This window comes from Phocoena sinus, chromosome 7 (assembly GCF_008692025.1).
Source record: "Phocoena sinus isolate mPhoSin1 chromosome 7, mPhoSin1.pri, whole genome shotgun sequence".
Lineage (NCBI taxonomy): Eukaryota > Metazoa > Chordata > Mammalia > Artiodactyla > Phocoenidae > Phocoena > Phocoena sinus.
In genome coordinates, this window is record NC_045769.1 from 24,116,067 (window position 1) to 24,138,456 (window position 22,390).

Here is a 22,390-nt window from a genome sequence, read left to right on the forward strand (position 1 = left end):
GTGTAACTTGATCTTTTTGTATTCCTATACATATTTTACCATACCCATGGGCAGGTAATAGAGTTTGCTAGCTAAACGTTTATACTATAACATGGTACTCATGCATTTATGTAAGGGTTGATCATTTTCATCTTGTCTAGTTAACTTCTTGGAATACAATTTCCAATCAATCTTTGCCTACCATGGGTCTCTGTAGGAGGCAGATATTTATCTCCCCCAGTTCCAGGATGTCACCATCTTCCTGTAATTTTTAACTATAACTCCTGCAAGGAGATACGTAGGGTAGAATACAGCAAAGGGTGGTAGGAATGTGTAATCACAGAATCAGGTGAGGAAAGAGACCTCAGGTTAATTTAATATACACTTTTGGACCTTTGAGTAATGTGAAAAACCAACTCAGTGAGAAGGCCTTATTTAAACCTCTTTAAATTTAAAAATTTAAATTTTTTAAAAATTTCTTTTTAATGTAAAACACAAGAAATGAGATTGTGGCAAGGTAGGCAGATCATTGACCCAGAAAAATTCAAATTTATATGAAATTTGATTTAAAGGTAATGATAGCTTAAACTATAATGCAGAGTAGTATTATACAGCAAAATAGTAATAACTCATACACTCAAAGTTTTAAAATATGACACTCTTTTGGAAGAAAGAGAAATCACAGTAAAGACATTGATTTAAAAGATTGACTTCTAGATAATCAATTTCATAAGTAGATGCTTAAAACATGAGAGATACCAGGGACATTGATGTCTTCTTCGTCCAAACCTCTCATTTACACATCAAGAAACTGAAGCCCAAAACAGTCAAGTGATTTATCCATGATCCCTTATGTGCTTAAGGGCATTGTGAGGCTAGGATCAAGGTTTCCTGATGTCCAGAGTGGTTTTGTTCCAATTTTCTATGCTTGGTATATCAATGTATCAATATTTTATGATGAGGTATTACTATAAGGCTGATATTTTAATTATAGTGAGAAATTACACATTAAAATCAGTGTTATCTTAAACAAAATCATCAGCTTTAGGGCTTACACTCTTATCCAACCACATAGTCGTTACACTTTTACTTTTTTGTTTTGAATTTCCTTTTTAAATAGCATCATGATTTAAAAATATTTTTAAGTTTATAGTAATATTTGTATTACTAATGAATTTTTTTTTAATTTTTAAAAATGTCTCATGGAAAAATTAAAAGATCAAGCTTGGTACCATATTTGATAAGAAAAAAAGGAAAAGGCTGTAAAGTAGTGAGGCTACTTTTCTTCTATGCTCATGAAGTAATTCCAGCTGCAGTTCTAAAAGAAGAGTTCCACAAAGTTACAATGTATTCATCATCTCAGAGTGATTATATTGAGGAAGATAACACTCAGATGTCTAACTTCTCCCATCTAGCAATGTAGAAACTAAACAAAATTAGTCTAATGACTTTTCAGTTGAATTGCATATAGTGTTCATTTTAAGGCTGAAAAATATATTTTAAAAAATTTTGTAAGATATTTAATAAGCCTTTTATGGTCTGAGTTAAGAATATTCAAAGAATCTGAATATACTCTGTTGAAAATTTAGGTTAATTGATGTTTCACTGTAACTGCAGTGATTTTCATGAGGATTGTTGGTTTGTAAACACAGTTAACAATTGCATACCTACTGTACTGTCCACTTCATATTTTTTACTCTAGTAGAGTTGAAAACCATCTAACTAACATGGAAAGTGTTTCTAAATAGTTATACAGATTTCCACAAGTCCTAGGAGTATGGGATTCACTCAGCTAGTAAAGGCAAGGAAAATAGACTGAACAACTATTTAAAGTACTCTTGGAACTCTATGAACTTTTATTGTTAATAAATATTTATTAGAGTACTGGAAAAATTATTACACTTTCCTCAGATCTGGGAGGTTTTTCTTAAAGTTACTAGCCATTCGTAGAGGAGCTTGGGATACCTGCCATACATTGTTAACCGTGAAATTGTGATGATGTGTCTTTAAATTAGCCATTTTTATATGTATTTCTGATGACCCAGTTTATACATCTGAGTGGGTCATGACATTTTCAACTCCATTTTAGCAATATGAGAATAGAAAGTCTACTTGTATTTCTTTAGATTGGAAAATATATATATAGTCAGAATATAGTCATTAACCAAACGTTTTCTCCTTAATTTGATGAACTGTCTTCATTTTAGAACTTCCCCCTCTCACCAACTGTTTATAACTTGCTCGTATCACAGACTTTGTCTTAAATCCTTAAAAGCCTTTGAGAAACATATGCTTGTTTCTATGAGCGTTTAGCTCATGGAATGTCTAATATAAAATTGATAGTGGAAAAAAATACATAACCACCCAATTCATTAAACTGACATGGAGTATCATATCTAATTCACTTCTTCTTCTTTCTCTTTCATACTCTACTAAAGTGCCAATTCCAGCGTCTTTTTTAATGGCTTGGTGCTATTTCTTTGGTATTGCTACTTTAGTAGGTAATCAGGTAATATTGTCATCGGATACTCCAGGCACTCTTCACTGGGAATACAGGGAGAAGAAAAGAAACAGGGGTAGTAAATCAATTCATGCATAAACACAAATTGATACAAACACTATAAATGTAGAATATACTTAATTTTGCATCTCTTTGGGGTAGAGTACTGTTATCTTTGTAACTAAGTTTTCAGCATCATATTTTGTCCATTGCAGCTTTGTAGAGCCACTCTCTTGCTCTAAGGCCCTCTCTACACATGGTTGGGATTTTATTTGTAGGTGGCTGTTCCATGCAACACAGGCACACCCTCTGTCTTTGATTCACCAAAGCAAATTGATGCATGTATACTTGCATTTCAGTTGAATAAACACAGATCTAGAAATATGTTTATGAAAGTATCTAAAATATTGAAATATAATTTATTCCATAATAGGTAGATAACTTCACCCAGTGAATAAAATGGTCCTTGAGTAGATTAGAAGATTTAAAACAAAACAGATTGAGAATGGAAATAAAGAATAGCATGGCTACGTGACTACATCTTAATTGTTCTCCTGGATCCAGAGTTGTTAATCCAGACTTTGGTGCCCACCCATGGGAGGATTAGTTATCACAGATACAATAGCCTACTTGATGTTTTTGAATTGGACTTACTCTTTAATGTCACTAATGTATTTAGTAAATTTGTGGGTTTCTTCTGAAATTTGCTTTTATTTACATCTGAAGAAAGTGATTAATATATATATATATATATATTTTAGACAAGGTCTAAACCAACCTGAAAAGGACCAATTGATTCAGTCTATTTATTAAAGAAAAAACAAATTATTATAAAAGAAATAACCAAGATGTGTTGTTTCAAGTTACATAGACATTATGGGTAGTCAACTGTACCTTTCAGTTAGTTATCAGATTTTACACATACCTCTGAAATTAATAGGCCAGGAAAATCAGTATTTCTTAAAGCTTCATCTGATTGAAATCAAAGTGCATTATTATCATAGTCTCTTTCCTCTTATCAAAAATGGGCACATGACTGATTACCTTCATCTTGCTTCTTTCTTTACTTCCCATGGCCATGGGAACAGAATTAGCAAACGCCTTCTCACTAAGACTTATTCACTCAGCAACACGGCAGTGTCTCTGGATATAACTAGACATTTCTCCTACCCCTTTAAAGATGATCATATAAATTCAGAAGTAATTCTTATTAAAAAATATTTGAGGATATCTAAAATATTTTATAAATGTAACCTAACAACTAAATTACCCTGTCATTAGTCTCATAAAACTCAATTAAGTAAATTAAAAATTATTTTTTAAAAATGATCCTTATTATAATTTTTTTAGATTAGCATTATTCTGAATGATGAATTCAGTAACCTAAATTAGGAATTTTTAAATATTTCAGCTCAAAGACTTTAGGAAGCTTAAAGAAAATCAAAGTTAGCATGCTACAGGAGTATTTTCCAAAGGCAAAACATGATTTCAAATATTTTTGTTCACCACATTAATTTGTTTTTAAGTTATTGAGTACTAATTTGCTATTGCCTGGGAAACCCTACATAGATTTCAAAAGTAAAATCAAATGTTTTTAGTAAAATGTGTAATTTACATTTGCTATTAACTTTTTAGAGAGTAAGAAAATTTCATTAATAAAATCCTCCTGCCTTTTTATTACTAATTTCATGACACAGGTGGGGAGAAGAAAATTCTGATTTTAAAGTTTTAGACTGCTGTTCCATTGAAACAAGTAAAAGAATTAAGTTGTATATGTGTGTGTGTCTGTGTGCGTAAGATTAAAAAAAAATTTACCAAAATTAGGTTTATTTTTAAACTTTGATTATTTTATAAGATATCATATGAGAGGTTTTAGGTTGTGCCTCTCTTTTAAGCTGTATTTAGTGTTGATTTGTCAGTTTTACCAAATGAATCAACCAAGTTAAATTAGATAAAACTTAAGGTAACTTTATCATTATGAATAATTCTTTTTCAATCATCAATATAGGACTTTTTGTAAACTTAGGTCCTAAGTTTCCTCTCCAAATTTCTTAAGAAAAAAACCTTAACCCTTGCTACACACACACAGATTACTCTTTTTGGGTATATATCTCATTAAGTTCCAAAATGAGCAAGAACTACAGAATTCAAGATACACCTGATCTGTCAGTTTTTCAATTTCCTTGGGCTTTATAATCTATATGATAGAATGTGCAGTGGTAGCTGCCAGAAGGTGACCAAAGTTTATCTTATATATGCCTCCTAGCTTTCTTTAATAAAAAGAATCATTGAGTCTGCATTATTTTAAAGGCCCCCCAATACAGTGTGGTTTCATTATTCACTATTATTATGAATGCTTCAGTTAAAGATATGAAACATGACAATTCAGTGTAAAATTTTTTGAAAACTATTAAAATTACAGTCATTATCTAACCTCAAGTACAGAAATGGTCCAGTTCAACCAAAAGGGAATTGTTTTTTCATTCAATTTTTATCCTAATGTTGAGTTTTAATATATTTGTATTATTTATATGTTAATTTATATTTTATGTCTATCTTTAGAGATAGACATGTTTAAAGGGAGTATTTCATCATGGTTTAATGATGTTATACGTATGATCCTACTTGCCAATTTTACTCCCTCATCAAACTACGTTTTTACCTTCAGTGACATTGTCAACAGCCAGTTGATGGCAACAGACAGCAGATAATTCTGGCTTAAACAATTTTAGGGCAATATGAGTAGTAGGAGAAAAGGTTCCTATCAAATAAATGATTTTCACAAGAAACAGAGAATATATGTACAGGAAATGTCTGGATGAATAATTTTCTTTTGATTTTCTCTGATTATATCAGGAAATTTTGCCACAGGTTTTATTGTTAGTAACTAGGAGAATCCAGAGACCTGGGCTATATTTTGAGATTTTGTGGTAATGAGCTTTGCAACCTAGTTCATTCATTGAACCTCTTTGGCTCCCTGATAACAAAATTATCAGCTAAATTGGAGAGTTAGACTAAAGATCCCTTTCAGCTCAAAGTTTCTGTGATTTATTTTAAGAGATAACATGGTACAGTAAAGAGAGCAAGATTTTGTAGTCAAATTGACCAAGAGTCATGATCAGCTCAAAGTTTCTGATTATAGCTGTGGCTATAATCAGAAACTTTGATACTTGAACTTCCATTCCTTCATTTGTAAATTGAAATTATTAATACCAAATTAGTAATGCCATCGTGAGGTTTGAAATATTGTATGTAAAGCAACCAATAAAGTCAGTAAAGTGATGGCACCTAGTTGTTCAACCAGTGGTCAGTGCTATGATTGTTACTCTTTGCAGTCAATGACAGGAATCCTGTAAAATTTACATGAAGAGCTGAAACGGCACTTGACCTAAAGTTTGGGACTTTGGTATTAGCAAAGCAAATTCTAGGAAGATAAAGGTTTGGAAGACTTAGGAGGGAGATGGACATTCTCAGCACAGAGAACGGGCTGTAGTTAACGTTGTACAGCAAATTAGTCACTTGCACATAACCTACTTGATCGTCCCCACCTCTTTCCCCTTCTGCAGGTGAACGTCCCTTCCATTGTAACCAGTGTGGAGCTTCTTTTACTCAGAAGGGCAACCTTTTGAGACACATAAAGTTACACTCTGGAGAGAAGCCGTTCAAATGTCCTTTCTGTAGCTATGCCTGTAGAAGGAGGGACGCCCTCACAGGACACCTCAGGACCCACTCTGGTAAGTGCCACCAACTCTTTGAGTAGAAGGTAAAATATGAGAACTCGGGAGACTGCTATAGCATAACACAAAGTAACTTCTAACTTTGGTGCATAGCTGGGAATGAGCTAGACAGTATTTTTATTTGTGTACACTGAATAACTGACAAATCTTGCAGGATGCATATGGCCCTTCTTTTTTAGACTTACAGACTTGGCAGAAAGGAGTACTGTCAACTGAAGAGTTTCAAGCCATTGAAGAAAACAGCTGTTACATAAATTTTCTATGATTTTTAAATTTTACAATTATTAATGCAGTAATTATGGTTAATCCAGAATAACGGAAAATCTAGTAAAATATCATCGTTACGTGCTGTTGTTACCATAGAGGAGAGGAAAGCTGTGATATTATTTTGACTGATATGGTACCTGGGCTGGGACCTCAGTGGGAAGTCAAATATCACTATTTTTAAACTTGAAAATATTATGCTCATTAGAAAATTGGCTGTGAGAGTGTTTATGTTTAATTTTAACCCTCCTTGTTTCTTTAACTCTCAAACTGTAGTCATTGGATGCTCTCTGAAACTTTTCTCTGCTTCATAAATCATCATTTAAAAATCTAGAATAAGTTTGATTTTATTTTAAATGCCAGAATATAGTGCATGCTAGCAAAAGAATGATTAGATACCGAATGAATTTCATTTGGCTTTAGCATGAATTGCCATAACTAAGAAGTTAAAGGTGGAAAATTAATATAGAATACTCTTCAGCCAGTTTTATATGCTCCTTCTGTTCATAATGACGTATTAAAATTTAATTTTAATATGAAGATATGATGGAAGTGATATCTTCATCTACATTGACAAATTATATTAGAGAGTGCTGTGGGTTGTGAGGTAATGCTCATACTATCTTTCTTTACATTTTTCCTGTTAATCCTTAAGGCTTTACACAGTTTTTTAACGTGAATGTGAAATAATGTAAAACTATTCTAGACATTAACTCTTAAATTTGGGGCTGTTACAGAAAAATGAAATTAAAGCAAATATTAAACTGTTTTAAGTATATATTTTATATTCATCCCTGACTTAAAGCAGTTCACTCATTTCCAACTATCGCACATTATATTTTATTTAAAAATTATGCTGTGAAAATTATATCTTAAAGTGGTATTGTTTTATTATAAAAAGTATTCTTTATTGAAAGATATTTTTAAGACCTGACAGTTATTTCCTTTAGGTAGCCATGCACTCTGGCTTATTAAAGTATTATTCAGTTGACCAAGGATTATATAAAACATAGCTTTGCATGAGGATGAAGTTGAGGCAGAAATATAACTTTAAACATCTATTTCCACTGGTCACAAAATTTACAAAACTGTGTTGTTTTTACTATCACGGTTTAGTGTATACATGTAATTTTGCCTGGTGATTGCTAGATTGCTCTTAGAAGGTTCACTGCCTGTTGACACCTCTGGAAGGCATTTGACAGTCATCTCAATTTGTTTCCTTGATTTCCTTTTTGTTCTTTCAAGAGATTTATCCCTGTGGGTAGTGTCTAAGAAGTCAAGACACCTTGGTTTTTGTGTTAGACTAAGCTGGACAGCTACAGTTGGTTTCGTTATGCAGATTAGGCATGGCCCATATAGGGGCTCCCGGTTGGTGGCTAGTGGAATGAGGGGAGGGAAAGATGTCACCCAAGGTAAGCCCCTTCCACTGGCTTTGCAGGGCCAGACCCTATAATTTACGTGGTTCTATATAAAGTTTATGTGCATAAAGCAAAGCTGTTTCTATGAAACTGTAAATTTTGTAAATAAATACATTTCTACTTTGAGGTTCAAAAAAAAAAGACATGGTCCCTTTAATTGCTATTATGCTGATTTTGCATTTTGGTATACTAAGTCATGACTTTTGCAGATATATAAACAGATATGCTCAAATTGGCTAATAAGGGGAGTTTAATGGAGGGATGAGAGGGGGAGAGGGGTATCATCCACTTACTGCATCATCCGGGGGTGAAGTCAGTTCAGACCTACTTCCAACACTAACCATCACCAATGCTTTTCACAATATATATGGCTTTCTTCTTCCACTGCCAATTTCATCTTCCTCTTACTTTCACCCTCTTTTTAGCCCCTGGTCTGGACAGGGTTTTTTATGGGTGATCCTGAATTCCTACAACATTGAGTATTTGGTGGCCCTTCCTTCCTTGGATTACTGTAGTTTTTCAATAACCAGCATTATTGGAGAAGTTTTTGTTAGAGATGCCCCACTAAATCTCCTGAGTTTCAAACATAGTTGGCCTTGCCCATATCATATAACAACAACCCCAGATCATTTTGGTAATCTGGAAAAATTACCAGCCAATAGCCCACTTCTCTTCCTGTTAATTCAGCAGCTTAAAATGCCCCAAATAGCCAGGGAGTAGTCTCAGCTTCCAATACAATGGTAACAGAACTCTGATCCCTGGTGGAAACATTCTTCCTTTGGGCACTGAGATCTCCAAAACCACCAATCCCAAGATTTCAGCACAGGAAGTGAAAATCCCTTAAATGAGTTATTTGAGGTATTTGTGTTGTGTCCACTACTACCTTAACCTCTTTGTTCTCAAACTTATGCATTCTGGCAATGGAGGAGATAGATGACTTTTGGCATTTATCACATCCTATAGAAGACACCCAAACTTCTCCCAGCTAGCAACTATACATGAACCACTCCACTGGTAGGCCACGTCACCACTCTATTTGGCCAAATGATTCTGGATGACGTGGCATGAGGTATGGCCAGCGAAATCTATAGGTTTGAGCCCATTTCTCTATTTCCTTTGCCGTGAAAAGAATTTCCTGGTTAAAGTCAATATTTTAAGGAATACTATGATAATTGTTAAGGCATTCTGTTAAATCCAGGCGTAGAGGCACATACAAAAGTACTGAAGGGAGGGGAGGTAAATCTATATACCAAATATCTATCAATTCCTATGAGAATAAATTTCTCCCTCCTTCAGGTTGAAAGAAGTTCATTGTAACCTGCCAGCCATTAATTGACTGGTCGATCACCTTGGAGAATAGTGCTGTATCAGTGTCTCAGCATTGGAAAGTGGTGAACTCAGCAGTTGTGGTAGTTAAATCAGCCATAGAGAGGGGGAAATCTATGTTGTTGAAGCCATACATAGTTTCCACCCTTGTTCCCATTGTCACTTTGTACGTGGGCCACTTGAGCAAGCACCAGGGTAGCTAGATAGAGAATCTGTCATCCATAAAACAGATTGGGTTATTGGCTTGGGTCACCCATCACATAATCTTGTCCAGATTACTAAGAGCGTTCTCCACAATGGAAGCCCTCCAGAGGGAATTCACGTAGTAACCATGTTGTCACACTTTGTACCAATTCTGAGAGGCACATCTGCATAACTCTCCCAAACCTTCAATCTCCAATCTTCCAGTCTTGTTCTTCCAAGTCCTTGACCATATGGCCATGCCATGTATCATTACCTCAGCTGTCTCTTCTTCCATGCAAACCGTACAATCTGAAATTCTGCTAGGGGGTTATCTTTCGCTACTATATTCCAGGGGCAGCCCCCTTCACTGGGCCTATAACACAGTAGTTGCAGCTAATACTAAATACCATACAATCCATTTACAAGCTGGGTTCATGTGGTTTTATCCTACATTAATTGGTCATTGAGAACAACCCATGAGGCCAGATTGTGAGAGACTGTGAAGCAGTAGTAGCAGGTATCAGAAACACGTGAGCTACTTGCTCATGATGTATACTTGGGCTTCCCAAACCTGTGTGATCCAAGTTTCATTTAATAATGAAATGCTCTTGTGCACGTCTTATTGTATGATATGTTGAATCGGATTAACACATAGTTTGTTTTGTCTAGTTTGGGCCACGTAGTCTTTTGGAGTCGCATGGCCTAATACTCAGTCTTAACAAGAGTCCAATAACAAATTAAGAGCTGCTTTTCAAATGGCAAATCATTACTGAGAAGATCACATATCTTTACTCCACTAGGGATTTGCATTCTGATGCTTCAGTGGCAGATGTCATACACCATCTTGGCTTACCACAGATATTTCCAAAAATCATTACATTTCTGGATCTTAGAACCAAAGGTCTAAATAGCAGCTTTCATTACAGCAGAGGTACACTGCAGATTCATTTCTTGCCCCAGTCCCCTCTCAATGTTGGCAGCCTTGTTGATTATCTAGTACATGCATCAGAGCAGAACACCCAAACGTGGTATATCTTGCTTCTAAAATTCAAAGAGGACACCACATTTTCTGTCTCCTTCTTCATATTGAAAGGTACAAGGTGCAACAACTTATCATTTATTATATAGAGGCTCTTATTTCAACATGCCTACATTGCTAGGCCCCTAAAATTTCACCAATGCTGCAAATCTCAACTTTTCATAGAGATTATCTCCTATGCCCTAATATATGTCTTACTGAGGCATCTTAAGTGTTTACTACTTCCTGACCCATCACCAAATCCAATTAGTATGATACTATGAATGTAATGTTCCAGCTTGATGTTATGTGAGATGTCAAGATGAACAAGATTTCTTTGGACTATATTATGACAAAGAGAGAAGAGTTGACCTAGCCTTAAGGTAAGATAGTGAAAGTATGTTGACCCTGCATTATGAAGACAAACTGCCTCTGATTATCTTTGTTGATAAGGAATTACTTTTAAAAGAAATTAAGTGAGTAGCTCCATACATGGTATCAGGTACTATGTTAATATGCTCCAGCAGAGATACTACTACTAGAACTGCTTCTGTAGTTGGCATTATGTGATTAAACTGTCATTCATCCATAGAACCATCTAGGTCTTGCATTAGCCTAACAAACAGCTTAAACGGGTATGTAGTAGGAATGACCACCCTAGCATCCTTCAGTTTTAGTTTATTATCTTGGAAGAAATGATAGTTCTAGGGCTGCAGTCTCCTATATGGTAGCCAGTAGTCACATGTGGCTGTTAAGTACCTTCATATGGTTAATGCCACATGTTGAAATTATATTTATTAAATATATAATGAAAATTAATTCCACCTGTTTAAAATGTGGCCAATAGAAAATTTTAAATTATATATGTGATTCATATTTTCATTGGACAGCACTGTTCTTGGCTTTTTATAATAGACCTCCTGCCATGGGTCAGGGAACCAGTGTAAGGGTTCTTCCCATTACTAAATGCATTTATTCCTATGATACTATAAGATGGACTTGGGTGAAGTCTCCATATATATCTTGACCTCCATAAGCTCCCAGTTTGACTGGTGGGCCACAGTGGTATTTTGGGTTCCAGGGATTAATGTCAATTCAGAGCTAATCTAATACAATTGTCTAATAACCTGCAGAAGGATTTAGTATTTTCCTTCTCCCAATTCACAGTCACCCTCATAAATGGCCACAGGTGATTCTGGAATGGCTTAGAGGAAAATTCATAGCATACAGCGGTGGCCAGGTTTCAGGGCCCTTCTGAAAGGGACTCTGGCTCCACCTAAAATTATGTGACTCTGGATATGTGAATAGACTTAGGTCTGGGCAGTGGATAAGAGATCATGAATCCCACTATGACGACTAAAGTTGGGTTTTTGCCCACAAGACCTAGACTTTTTCTGTCCATGTAAGATAGTTAGCAGCTTGGCAGTCTAACCATCGTTTTCATTCTTGGAGGATCTGTAATCCATTAGCCATTTCCATAGAACCCTGTGGCGCAAAACACATTGTTATCCCATCCCCGTGGCTTATTAAGATAACTGCACTTCCTGAAATTAATTTCTACCACAAAGCCTCTGCCATCTCAGAAGATCACATTGGATACATTTAAATTAGGGAGCCCAGATCTGTTGGTAACATCTATCATTGTTCTCTCCAGCCTAGAGAAGACAGTTACCAGGAAGCTTTCCAAGCATGCTGGTTCTTTCCTCACTAATGTAATTCTTTGGTGAGGCCCTTCCAAGGGTATGGTTAGGGGAGGACTGAACGGGGTCATTCATAATAGATCCTTTCCAATATTCTTTTTCTGTTGTTGTTTGTTTGTTTTTGGGTTTTTTTTTTGCAGTACGCGGGCCTCTCACTGCCGTGGCCTCTCCCGTTGCGGAGCACAGGCTCCGGACGCGCAGGCTCAGCGGCCATGGCTCATGGGCCCAGCCGCTTCACGGCATGTGGGATCTTCCCGGACCAGGGCATGAACCCATGTCCCCTGCATCGGCAGGCAGACTCTCAACCACTGCGCCACCAGGGAAGCCCTTTTCCAATATTCTTACTTGAGCTTTTGGACTTCTACTTTGGTGTGCCAAGAAAATTCTGCCCTTTCACCTTTTCACTGTGTAAGCCATCATTGAATCAAGGATTCAATAACCCAGTCACTCCCACGTGCTCAAGGCAATATATTAAATCCCAAATTCCAGATGAATGCACCTATATTGATAAATTTGGCCTGATCTAGCATTTTAATTCATCTTCTTGGTATAAAACCCTTAGAATCAATCCATTTCCTTACATGCTCTCTGGACTCCTTACTGATACAAATTGGTAAAGTTTTGCAATTCTTTCAGTGTACAGGCTGTCACCTCCTAAATATCCCTCGATTTTGGCTATATTAATATCTAACTTGGTATGAGCCTGGAGGGCCATGAGTGGTAACAGAAATGAGTCCTGAAAAGAATCGCCATTCTCTGATTGGGTTCCCGCCTCAGCTGAAGCAGTTGGAAGTCCTCTTACTATATGGAAAGGCTGATTTACGGGACTGTTGGTTTCCTTAAATGGAATGGTGGGGAGTGAAGACAAATGTGTCTTCTGGCAAGGATGGTTCGGGAGGGTTTAGGGGTTCAACATTGTGAACCTCAGTATTTGATTAGATCGTAAAAACCCTTGTTTCACTCTTTCCCTATCATTACCCTGTTACCAAGACCAAATGGTATTGGCTTTGCCCATTTTATTTAATACGGCAATTTCATAACCCTTCAAATCAGATTCTGGAGTTGGTCTTCAGCCTTATTTGCCCTGAGCCGTAAGTAAATAAGGACTCTCTTAAAGCTAACAGAGAACTTTGATATTTCACCGCTGTTCTGACTTGAGCATTCAGGACCTTCGATTTGTCCTTTCTCCTTTGTATAATCCTTCAGGCCATCAGAAGTAGCCATGTAACACTACAGTCTTCACATTAGACACCACCATTGTTGCTTCAGCAAGTAAAGACCACAACTCCTAAAGCTTTGCCTCGCATCTGCACTTCATACTACCATCAGTGACAATTTGAGTAATCATGTTGCTAGCACATGTCTAGAATTACCAGGATTTCACTAACTTCCTGATAAGGAGGCCATTGCTATTCTCTTCAAACATGAGAAACTCAATGCCAGCCTGCCATTTTGTCTGAGACCTTGGGCCACTCATGCTACCAATAACTATCAATCAGAGCCCTGATAGGAAAGCAGTAAGACACTCAAATGGGGAAAATGTGGAGACATTCATGAAAGCACTAATATTTACAAGAGAAGAGGTAGGCATAAAGAAAACCAACAGGGGATGGTTGCAATCCCATGTCTGAAGAGGTCACTGGAATTAGGAGATGTAGGAGACAGTCTTGAAACTGATTGTACCCCTGCTAACCTGTGACTGAGGAATAAACACCTTGACCTCACTCTTTCCACCCCTCCTGTCTTGCTGATGCCTTACATTAAATGAGCATAACCAGAAGCCAGAGAAAAAAGGAGCCTATTGATGAAGCCAATAGAAATTAGCCTCCTGCAGGAGTAGAGCAGAGCAGAGTGAAAATGGCTGTAGAGGTGAAAGAAAATATGCCACAGATTGATTAAATTTAAGAGCTAGTGCTTAAACTTACTAGTATAGGGTATTAAGTGTAATGTAATGATTTTTAATTCTAATTTCTGTTTTTTTATAAATACTATTATTAATACGAAGCATCTTGCTTCCTTCTCTTCCATCCCAGCCCCTACTTTGGGTAATGAGTGCTCATTGTTTTATTTTATCTAGTTAGCTATTGTGTTCTACAGTACTAATACTGCATCTTTGCTTCCTGTGTTTTAGATTTGGAATTTTTCCATGTAGTAGGTTGGTAACAATGAGCCCAGTATTGATGTGCACTTACATATTTCTGTGAGATTTTATATCTATCAGTTTAAGAAAAATATCTGGAATACAGTATACATTCAATAAATGCTAGCTCGTTCTTTCTTTCCTTCTTTCTTTCTTTCTTTCTTCCTTCCTTTCTTTCTTTCTTCCTTCCCTCCCTTGTAAGATCCCATATAAGCTGAAAGTTTCTATTTGGAACTCTCTTGCATACTCTAGAGGACACCAGGTAGTGTCTTGATTTTGGTTGCATAGCCCCAATAGTTAGGTTATTGACAGGTAATGTCTGGCATTTCTTGAACTCTCCATAGGCATGAGGCACTGTGCTAAGCACTTCCTATGGATTATTCGTTTAATTAACACTCCTTTACCGGACATGAGCAAAATCAGGTAGTTTATCAATTAAAAGCAGTACGTCTAGCAATATGGGAACTTCTTTTCATAAAAAAGGTCCTTAACATTTAAAAATATAAACATTGGGGTGGCCAAAAGTTTGTTCGGGTTTTTCCATCAGATGTATGTTATTGGCCAACCCAATATAAAATATGCATTTAATCCTTTTTTTTTTAATATATATATATAAGGCCAGGCCCTTTCCTTTCAGTGAGGAATTTAGTTATGGAATTCCAAGTAATTTTCCTGGCCTAAACCATACTCATATCACATCATCTCTAATTCCATTTTCAGTTTCTTTAAGAACTTAAAGACCTTGTGAAGAAATCAGACTTCTATTAAAGTTTTTAAAGATTTTTCTTCGGCTTCCCTGGCGGCGCAGTGGTTGAGAGTCCGCCTGCCGATGCAGGGGACACGGGTTTGTGCCCCGGTCCGGGAAGATCCCACATGCTGCGGAGCGGCTGGGACCATGAGCCATGGCCGCTGAGCCTGCGCGTCCGGAGCCTGTGCTCCGCAACGGGAGAGGCCACAACAGTGAGAGGCCCGCATACCGCAAAAAAAAAAAAAAAAAAAAGATTTTTCTCACTAATTTTTAAGATTACCTTTGCCTACCTCCAATTCATTAGTGGTTTTTTTAAACTCACCTTTATTGAATTTTTCCAGAGTGGTAAAATTAGTTTTTATAGAAAGAATTTTCTTTCTGTACTTATTTTATTGGAATATGTATATTTGAATAATTTACTTAATTATGATAACAGGTACAGCTGGCATAAATAGGTTTGGCTAGAATCATAACTGACTGAACGTGAGTATCCAGTTTATGTTGGCATACCAAAGAAGGGCCTGGGAGCACCAGAATTTCAGTATGCTTTTCAAAGGGAATGGAGAGACAGAAAGCTTCTCGCTAATATTATTCCTAGTTTACAGGTGAGGAGACTGAGGCACAGAGAGGTCACACGGGCAGAGCCTGAATTCAAACCAAGACAGTCAAACTCCAATATCTGTACTACATGCTATGGAATAAATGATACAGCCCCATATGTTTATTGCATCCTTTGTCTTGCTGAACTCTTTTAACTCAATGATAAAGCAAAAAAGAGTACTGTCTGGAAGTCAAGAGGTCAAGACAAGTGGGTTTTCGAATGGGCTCATTGCAAATTAGCTGTGTGACTTTGTCAAATCACTTAATTTAATCATTTAGTCTTAGGCTGTTCACATTATATGATGCTAATAACAATCTGTTATCTTTTCTCCTGAGATTTTGCTGCCCATCAGTCACTAAGATCAAACCTTAAAGAGTAAAAGGGTAGTCCCCACTCCCCAGTTTTTTTTTTTTAGTTTTCTATTGTTTGTTTTAACTTTCAAAACAGATTTGCATAAAATGGAATAGGTCTTAAGATTTTCAGATGACCTTCATGGCACCAACATTACTTCTCTGCTACCATCTGCTAACGTAAATCTCAGAACCTTGATATAGACAGTTTCTGATTTTGCACTTCTAGTTCCAGATATAGTTTGTTCATTTAAAATGCATTCCCTTTTAAAGAATATTTTTGAAAAAGCTGTGTTGCTGAATGCCAGCAGAAGTGTGAAACAATGTTGACTTTTCCCTCCCCCACCTTTGCCACTTAGTACTTGAATGATATTTTTCACACTGGGATGGAAGATGCAGTCACACATTTGATTGCATGTTTTAAATTTTGATTAGTCCTTGATAACATTCTTTTAATTTTGAAAGGATGCCCAATTTTATAAATAAATAATAAATCAGGGCTCCTTAAAGAGCAAAAATATTTTGGTAGTGTTTGCCAGTATTTGCTATGGAAAAGTTTGTTTTCTAACAATAATTTTTTTTTTTTTTTTTTTTTTTTTTGCGGTACACGGGCCTCTCACTGTTGTGGCCTCTCCTGTTGCAGAGCACAGGCTCTGGACGTGCAGGCTCAGCGGCCATGGCTCATGGGCTCAGCCGCTCCGCGGCATGTGGGATCTTCCCGGACCAGGGCACAAACCCATATCCCCTGCATCGGCAGGCGGACTCTCAACCACTGCGCCACCAGGGAAGCCCTCGAATGATAATTTTAAACAGTATAATATTATTTCTGGAAATAGATTAATATGATCATCTTTTTTCAATAGCAGATAATTCCTGTCAACAACTCCTAGATTTTATTCCCAACTTCTTAAGATAATAACAGGAGAAATCAGAACCTTTCTTACTTTTGTTATGGCAGTGCTATATCCTATTTGTGAAATATTGTCCATTTAGGGAAAAAAAAGTGAAATAATACAATCTAAGTTTTGTTTGTACAACAGTCATCAGTGTTTAATTTTTTTAAAACTATTTTCATGTATTATGGGTTAGAGCTATTCTGCTGATATTGATGCTGGATATTTCATTAGAATTGCTTTATTTTATTGCAGTATGTTGGCTAAATTTAAGATATCTAGCAATTGCAACCCTCTTTCTACTTTTGCCTCTTTGGAACACTCAAAAAGAAAGAATGACTGAGGAAGGAAAAAAAAAAACCCAGATCCTTTTACATGTGAAATTTAAATGACGAGAAGGAAAGGAGAGAGAAATAAAGAATTGTATCATCAACAATATATCAGCTGGAGACCACAGTCAAGTTTCTAGTCCACTGAGAAAGTAAACTACACTTTATAAACATATCCCAACCTCATATTAATATATAAGGTTGTAGGAAAATAAAAGAAAGATACTGGTTTGTATTTTAAACTCTATCCATTAATCTGAGATTTACCACACAAATCATCTAATTTCCTTTATGCAAATTTATAACATAACATAGTATTTATGTCAGTTTTTTGTGCTGAATCAGTGCTCCTGCTATAAAAAATGTTTTATTAGTTTTGTCAGATTTTTAGTTTAGCAAGTGATTATAGTCCTTTCATTCTTAGAAATTTGATTAATGTGCTTCATACGTTAGGTATTACTCCTTTTAATTGTCTTTATTATAGCCAGTACACTGGGGAAATAGTGTTACAATTAAGCCCTGGACCCCTATTAATCAAAACAATACTTAGCATACTTGTTATTTTTTAAATCTAGGAGGAACTAGAATTACATATTTTTTCCTAATTAACACTTCAGGTATATTTCTCACATACTCTAATGCAGTGCCCAAATATTTAAAACACAATAGAAGAGTATGTATTTTTAATGTATGGAAACTTATGTAATATATATGCATTATACATTCCTTTGTATCAATTGTAAAGAGAAAAAAGTAAGTAAGAATGCCTCTTGTGCAGTCTCAAATGTTTTTATGCCATATGTAAAATTCAGTTTTGGCCATGGAATTGTACTGGACTTACATTCTTACAAAAAAATATTCTTTGCTTAAAAATGGAATCTTTTCACTTGAAAATGAACAATCCTATGTCCCAAGGAAACTTATCCACTGTCTCTTGTATTCCTTAACACTACTGTATTTTTACATTACTTATTATAACATTAAGGTACTGTTCAGAGATATATAAATAAAATATCCTTGAATAAGCAGATAAGTGTAGGAATTTTTTCTGATTTTTTTTTGTTCATCTCATTTTAAGAAAATAAGAATTACTTTGTGTTTTCAGTAAGACCTGTTATAAAAGTCAGAGGAAAACCTTATTAGTTTTCAGTTAAATCAGTTATTTATTACATAATTATTTGGATATGTCACCTAAAAATAAACACTTTTTAAAATTAGTTTATGTGATATATCTATAGCATATAACCCTAGAATATATCTATTTGAGAAACCTTCCAGTGTCATAGTCTTTTGACTTAGGATCAATAAGCCTACATTATTCTGAGCAAATGTCTAGTTTATTTCCAAACACCTCAGTTATGTTAATTTTTACAACATGATTTTGTAATCTATTCAATGTTTGACAAATTTCACTTAAGTTTTTTCTTTATGTCTGGTTGTCAAGTTAAAGCTATTTTGTCCTATAAAAAGCAACTGGACCAGATGTACCATATAAATATCCATCTGTTAAAACAACATCCGCCTCATTGTACATTTTTAGTTCTTTTATATAAGGACTGTCTTTTTGTTTTTTTAAGACCCTATAATTCCATGTACTATATTTTATCCATAAAAATAGCTCAGAAATATGGAATACTTGTATTAGTTTTCCTAATACTAATTTTTTAAAAAAATGTATCAGTTTAATAGTGTACTGCTGCAAACTCAAAAGTTTGCCTTTTATTTTTAACTCTATTTTATATTTTGTTCAGTTACTCCTTTAACTATCATGAGAATATACCTATAGAATATTATGACTCACCCTGCTTTTGAATATATTTGGATGTTCACATTTAGTGGACTATTAAACCAGCTAACAGGCATTTTCAAGGTATAAACTACATGCTCTTAGAGAAGCTGGTAAGAAAAGATAGTTTTTTCCTCCTCTTCAAATTTCTTGAAAATAAATTTGAAAAGTAGCATCTGACTTGGTTTGAGATAGTGCTAACCTTTAACCATACTGTTAAAGAAACAAGTTCATGTCAAATGCTCTAGTTTTAAGTCTTCTCATATGGGACAGTCTGTTACTTTGCCATGAGGATGATATGCCCTCAGATTTACTGTCATTTCTTACTAAGGGACTCACTACTACTGTCGCATCATTTCCTTAAATTATTGACTGTTCAGGAATTCCATAAACTAAAAGGTACTTCAAAGCACATGTGGCATTTGTAATCACTAACTTTCTTGTCTAATACACCCTTTTCATCTTGTTTCATTTATCTTCCTGCTCCTTGTCTCTCCTTCCGTTTTTCTCATAGGCTGTTTTCCCCCTAATCCTTCAATGTTTGCTTCAATATTACTTTGCTTTATTTTTCTGAGGTAAACAAAAAGTACATAAATAAGTACCTTAAGTTTCTATTACATATGAAATCTTTTTATAACATGGATTTGCTATAGGTTATAGACCTTTGGATATTAATAGTACTGATTATTTTGTGAAATAAGTGTTTAAAAGGTCTGAAAATTAGGTATGTGGCTAAAAGATTATCATTATCAGTTATTTCCATATTGACATTATTTTAAAACCAGATCACCATGACTTTTCTAACAGATTTGCTAAAGAGATCCATTCAAACAATACTAAGCCATAGACCAGTATAATGATAGACATATTGGATTAAATGATGCTGGTTATAGAAATTGAATTTAGTGTAGCTCATTCATAGCAGTGATGGTGCATTTAGTGTAGTATAATTTGCCCCGCAGACTTCCCTTGAGAAGGAACTGTTTTCACCTGATTGTAGACCTGGCACCTGGCCCACTCTCTGGGTGATCTCCCAAGTGTGAACTTTGCCCACCCTTCACCCCTCCTTTCCTTCCTGGAGGTGGTAGATAGAGGAGGATTACACTGATAATTACACAAGCAGTGTCAGTTGCACATGTGATTTGCATAACTGTGCTGTGCTGATTTCACCTATCAAGTCCTGACACTTATGCCAGTGGTGCCTCTCTGTATGCTTTGCAATAAACACTGAAGAGAGGGGATGGGATTAGTGTCTTCATTCCTGGCTCAGACAGACACAACACACATGCAAGGCCCTGCCCATTGAAAGCTGACCAGGAGGGAAAGCCACTTTCAGTCAGGCCAGCTGCTGTGACCATCCATGTGATTTCTACCCAGTAGAACACAAATAATCATTATATACTCTACCTTATATGGGCCTTATAAAAGAAATTAAGTTTTTAATAGCATACACGGTCTCATCTGTTTCAAATAGTGGTATTCATGCTTCTTTAAATTTTTGACACTTATTTCTAGAAGGAGTAATAGAAAAGCAGTCTTTCTTCTCTAACACATACTCATCTGATGTGGCTCTCCATGTTGGCTCAAAGACCAAATCAGATTAGTTTACTTCTGGAATAAGCAGGAACCATGGACGTATTTCTTATTCTTCTCAGTTTTCTGTAGACAAGTTGAGTAGTACAGTTTTGCATCCTACTGGATGTTACTGTGGACAGCCTGAGCTTGTGGCTGTTTCACATTTTCCTTTCCACAGTGCTGAGTCTGCAGGCCTGGCATGTTTGGAACTCCATGGCAGAAACAGGAGGGCAGCATGCCAACTTCTTTACTTACCCAGTGTCCAAAAATGAACATCACACTGTTTTCTGTTTTGTTTTGTTGAGGGTTTTTTTTTTTTTTGTAAGCTAACCTCCACCCTCTCCTTTTATTTTTCCTACTTGATCCGTGCATGTGAGTCAAAGAAACCTGTTCATCCACGGCCTGTACTGTCTTGCCAATCTTGTAAGAAAACTCCCAAATGTTAGAAAACCATACAAATGAGGTAAATAAAACCCAGTACCATTCATTATAAGCATATAAAATATACTTAGAATATAATTAAAATTTTATTTAAGGTATCATAAATCATCAGTCAGCATGGTTTCTCTCTAAATTGTACAAAAATATAATAAGCATATAGATTAAAACGAAAGATCCTAAATTCTGCATCTCAAAATAAAAGATCTTACTATATTCTCCTTTGCATCTGTATCCCTTATACTGTATCGATTGAATGAATGAAAGAATCTATGGATGCTTTCAGTTGAACATTCTTACATTAACTAGAAAGTTAGTTTTTTAAGATTACTGGAGATCAGTTGTGGTTATATGTGTTTCCTAGCAGATGATAAATGTCAGTCCATTGTAAAAATTAAAGTTAATGGCTAACATTTAACGGGCTCTTATTTTGTGACAAGCACTTTTAAATGCCTTATTTTACAGATAAGTAGAGTCAAAATTAGAGAGAGAGAGAGAGAGAGAGAGAGAGAGAGAGAGAGAGAGAGAGACTCTAATATCCCCACAATCTATAGTTTTGAATATTATGTGTATGGTCCTTATGTCAAGCTTTATCTTATTACGGTTATTGTTCTTTTACCTTATATTTTAAATTTATATTTTGCCAACAATGTATTATTTGGATTAGATTTTAAACATACACACAAGCACACAAAAGTGTTTGACATAATGAAACTAAAGAAACATATCATGCTTAAATAAACAAAAATGTTCCGTAATGCTTGAGGACATATAAAAATTTAGAATAAAATAAATAAATCTAAGAAAAGAATAACTCATCTATGTGAGAGTGCTTTTCAAAATTATGCTATGATATAGTAAAAATCTTACCATTATAACTACATATGCATATTTCGTACAATTTCCAATATATTCAGGAAAGGCTGGGGTATAAACTGCTTTTCCTGACTCCAGAGCCCATGCTCTCAGCTACCACACTCCTATTTTCCAATCTGCTCTTCATATAGCAGCCAGAACATTATTTTAAAAACTAGTTTAAATCATGCTATTCCTCTACTTAAAATCTTTTAATGGCTTTCCATTGTTCTTATAATAAAATTAAACTGTTAATCATGGCCAGCGGAAGTTCTGCCCACCTCTTCTGTTTCAGCATATACCACTCTACCCCTCATGCTGTGTTCTTTGCCATGTGAGGTTCCTTAAGTTTTTCCCTACCCTTTTGGATTTTGCACTAATGATCCTAGAAGTCTCTACCTTCAGCTTTTTCCCTAGTTCTTGACATGGTTGCTTCATTATCCTTCAGATATTTGCTTCATTGTCATCTCCTTGGAGATAATGCCCTTCTATAAGCACCCTATCTAAAGCATCCTCCTAGGTCCTCTCTATCTTGCTGTCTCTATCATAA

The 22,390-nt window shown here is 35.6% G+C and overlaps 1 protein-coding gene across 12 annotated transcripts in view; it reads left to right on the forward strand.

The window, feature by feature from the left end:
* The window catches only part of IKZF2 (IKAROS family zinc finger 2), a 181,958-nt gene that overhangs the window by 105,623 nt on the left and 53,945 nt on the right, over window positions 1-22,390 (forward strand). For all 12 annotated transcript variants that reach the window (XM_032637684.1, XM_032637688.1, XM_032637689.1 and 9 more), the window contains one exon: window positions 6,046-6,213. In XM_032637684.1, the coding sequence (XP_032493575.1) occupies window positions 6,046-6,213 (168 nt within the window). The remainder of the gene's footprint in view (window positions 1-6,045; window positions 6,214-22,390) is intronic.